The 2,870-nt window shown below is 40.5% G+C and overlaps 2 protein-coding genes across 2 annotated transcripts in view; one reads left to right on the top strand and one right to left on the bottom strand.

The window, feature by feature from the left end:
- The window catches only part of si:ch211-278a6.1 (SRC kinase signaling inhibitor 1), a 301,410-nt gene that overhangs the window by 85,464 nt on the left and 213,076 nt on the right, over positions 1-2,870 (top strand). The gene's annotated exons all lie outside the window — the stretch shown is intronic.
- The window catches only part of map3k14a (mitogen-activated protein kinase kinase kinase 14a), a 16,542-nt gene continuing 13,851 nt past the window's right edge, over positions 180-2,870 (bottom strand). Inside the window, exons 12-16 of the mRNA XM_037689288.1 lie at positions 2,213-2,470; positions 2,023-2,129; positions 698-836; positions 516-616; positions 180-422 (exon numbers count right to left, since the gene is read on the bottom strand). Coding sequence (XP_037545216.1) covers positions 201-422; positions 516-616; positions 698-836; positions 2,023-2,129; positions 2,213-2,470 — 827 coding nt within the window. The 3' untranslated portion in view covers positions 180-200. The remainder of the gene's footprint in view (positions 423-515; positions 617-697; positions 837-2,022; positions 2,130-2,212; positions 2,471-2,870) is intronic.

Raw genomic sequence — 2,870 nt, 5'->3', positions numbered from 1 at the left:
ACTGACATTAAAATATCAAACTGACATTAAAATATCAAACTGACATTTAAATATCAAACTGGCATTAAAAAGACAAAACCAGAACCGCTGGCTCACTGGATAATTCAGTGTCCTTTTACAAGCTTTACAAAAAGGTGCAACAAACGACACGGTGCTATTTAACATTTAAATCTTTCACATAGAAACAAAGTTTGACGTGTTTAAATCCTTTGAGCCTGTTTTGAAATGATCTGTAACATTTTATCCAGGAACGTTTTGGGGCTTCTTATTTCCAGCGCTCCGTCTCTGACCCTCCACTTCCACCGGGGGCAGAAGTCTGGAGCAGGAGCACAGTGGAGCTCCAGACCGGACTCGAGCACCTCCTCATCGTGAGCGACCTGCCGGCCCTGCAGCGTCTCCAGAGTGAACACCCGCTCAGAGATCTAGAAAAGAGACACCCGTTGCTCCTCCTTCACTAAAGCTCAGAACAAGAAGGAACTGCTTTCTTAAACACGAACGTGTGACGCAGCTCGTACCTGATCGCTGATCCCAGTGGCGATGTGGCCAACCGCCACTCGACGCTTCTCTCTGATCCGAATGCTTCTCCTGCTGAAGTTCCTGATGCAGACGTCCACCCCTGTCCCAACAGCAGAACATTTACTGCTGTTTTGTGTAATGAAAGTTTGCAGAAATTGGAGGAAAAGAGATGTTATCTCACCTTCAAAACACCAAGGGGGTGGAACTGGTGTGTGACCCAGCAAATCCACACCTAAGGTCTGAACATCTGGTTGACTGCTGTAGGAGAAGAAGCCAGAGCTGAAGTCATCTCCTGGGCTCAGGGACCAGCGACCAGAGTCCTTGGAAAGACAAGAGCCGGTCAGTCAAAACACGAAATATTAAAAGTTAGAAATAAGCTTCTTTATTTAAAAAATGTGGTGAATTAGTAAAAACTTAGCATAGCGTAGATAAGTAACATGTTCGTGACTATTAAAAGTTAAAAATAAGCTTCTTTATTTAAAAAATGTGGTGAATTAGTAAAAACTTAGCATAGCTTAGATAAGGAACATGTTCGTGACTGTTAAAAGTTAAAAATAAGCTTCTTTATTTAAAAAATGTGGTGAATTAGTAAAAACTTAGCATAGCGTAGATACGTAACATGTTCGTGACTATTAAAAGTTAGAAATAAGCTTCTTTATTTAAAAATGTGGTGAATTAGTAAAAACTTAGCATAGCGTAGATAAGGAACATGTTCGTGACTGTTAAAAGTTAAAAATAAGCTTCTTTATTTAAAAAATGTGGTGAATTAGTAAAAACTTAGCATAGCGTAGATACGTAACATGTTCGTGACTGTTAAAAGTTAGAAATAAGCTTCTTTATTTAAAAAATGTGGTGAATTAGTAAAAACTTAGCATAGCGTAGATAAGTAACATGTTCGTGACTATTAAAAGTTAGAAATAAGCTTCTTTATTTAAAAATGTGGTGAATTAGTAAAAACTTAGCATAGCGTAGATAAGTAACATGTTCGTGACTATTAAAAGTTAGAAATAAGCTTCTTTATTTAAAAATGTGGTGAATTAGCAAAAACTTAGCATAGCGTAGATAAGGAACATGTTCGTGACTGTTAAAAGTTAAAAATAAGCTTCTTTATTTAAAAATGTGGTGAATTAGTAAAAACTTGGCATAGCGTAGATACGTAACATGTTCGTGACTGTTAAAAGTTAAAAATAAGCTTCTTTATTTAAAAATGTGGTGAATTAGTAAAAACTTAGCATAGCGTAGATAAGTAACATGTTCGTGACTGTTAAAAGTTAAAAATAAGCTTCTTTATTTAAAAATGTGGTGAATTAGTAAAAACTTAGCATAGCGTAGATACGTAACATGTTCGTGACTGTTAAAAGTTAAAAATAAGCTTCTTTATTTAAAAATGTGGTGAATTAGTAAAAACTTGGCATAGCTTAGATAAGTAACATGTTCGTGACTGTTAAAAGTTAAAAGTTGGGATGTGTAAGATAGAAATGTGTGACTGTGTGTGCTTTGGGTCACCTTCTTCTCCCTGGGCCCCCAGTTGGAAGGATCACTGTTGATACAAGACAGGAGCTGCTCCTGCTCCTCAGCAGAATGAAGCTGAGACAGGCTGCTCAGGTAGAAGTCTGCAAACAAACATGAACACTATGAGCACAGTTTATGCACATGCAACCCGCGACAATGACTAAATGGTTTCCACTAACGTCACCTCGCTCCAGTTTACGAAGCTCAAGCTCCGGCACGGTGGTGATCTTGTTGCTCCACTGCTGAGCTGGCTCAGAGAGCAGCGCTTGTGGACCAGAAGGCAGTTTCTGCGTCTTTAATCCTGCTGCGATCACCTTGTCAGCAGGCTCCAGGTGGTCCTGGTTGTGGTCCACGTCACTGCGCTGCGAGGAGTCGGGCAGTTTGGTGACGACACGCAGAGGCTCGGTGTAGGGGCCTTTCACTGGACTGCACAGTCCTCCAACTGCAGCTCCAAAAAGAAACACGACGTTCACTTGAACTTTTCCTGTTCCAGTCTGCAGACTGGACTCAATCTGAGACGAGCACCATGTGAACGTCAATACAACGATAAAGTGCCCCAGTAGATTGTTGAACGCTCTAATCTTGCTGCTAAAGCTGCTCTCATTGATCCACGCCAATAACAAACACTATTGATTTTACAGGTTGGTAACTGTTAACGTTGTTCTAAAACATACATTTGTGTTTAGTCCAGGTGAAGCAAATCACCTGGTTACATTTCAATGAAGTGAATCACTCCTGGAGCCGAGACTCACGGGGGGAGGAGCTTCTTCCACTAATATACAGACCAGGGCTGTTACAGCTCAGGGGCCACAGTTTCTGAACATCAACAGCTCAGGGGCCAC

Source organism: Nematolebias whitei, chromosome 15 (genome assembly GCF_014905685.2).
Source record: "Nematolebias whitei isolate Nwh7 chromosome 15, NemWhi1, whole genome shotgun sequence".
Taxonomy (NCBI): domain Eukaryota; kingdom Metazoa; phylum Chordata; class Actinopteri; order Cyprinodontiformes; family Rivulidae; genus Nematolebias; species Nematolebias whitei.
Note: the sequence above shows the minus strand (reverse complement) of the source record. Positions and strands in the feature narration are given on the sequence as shown.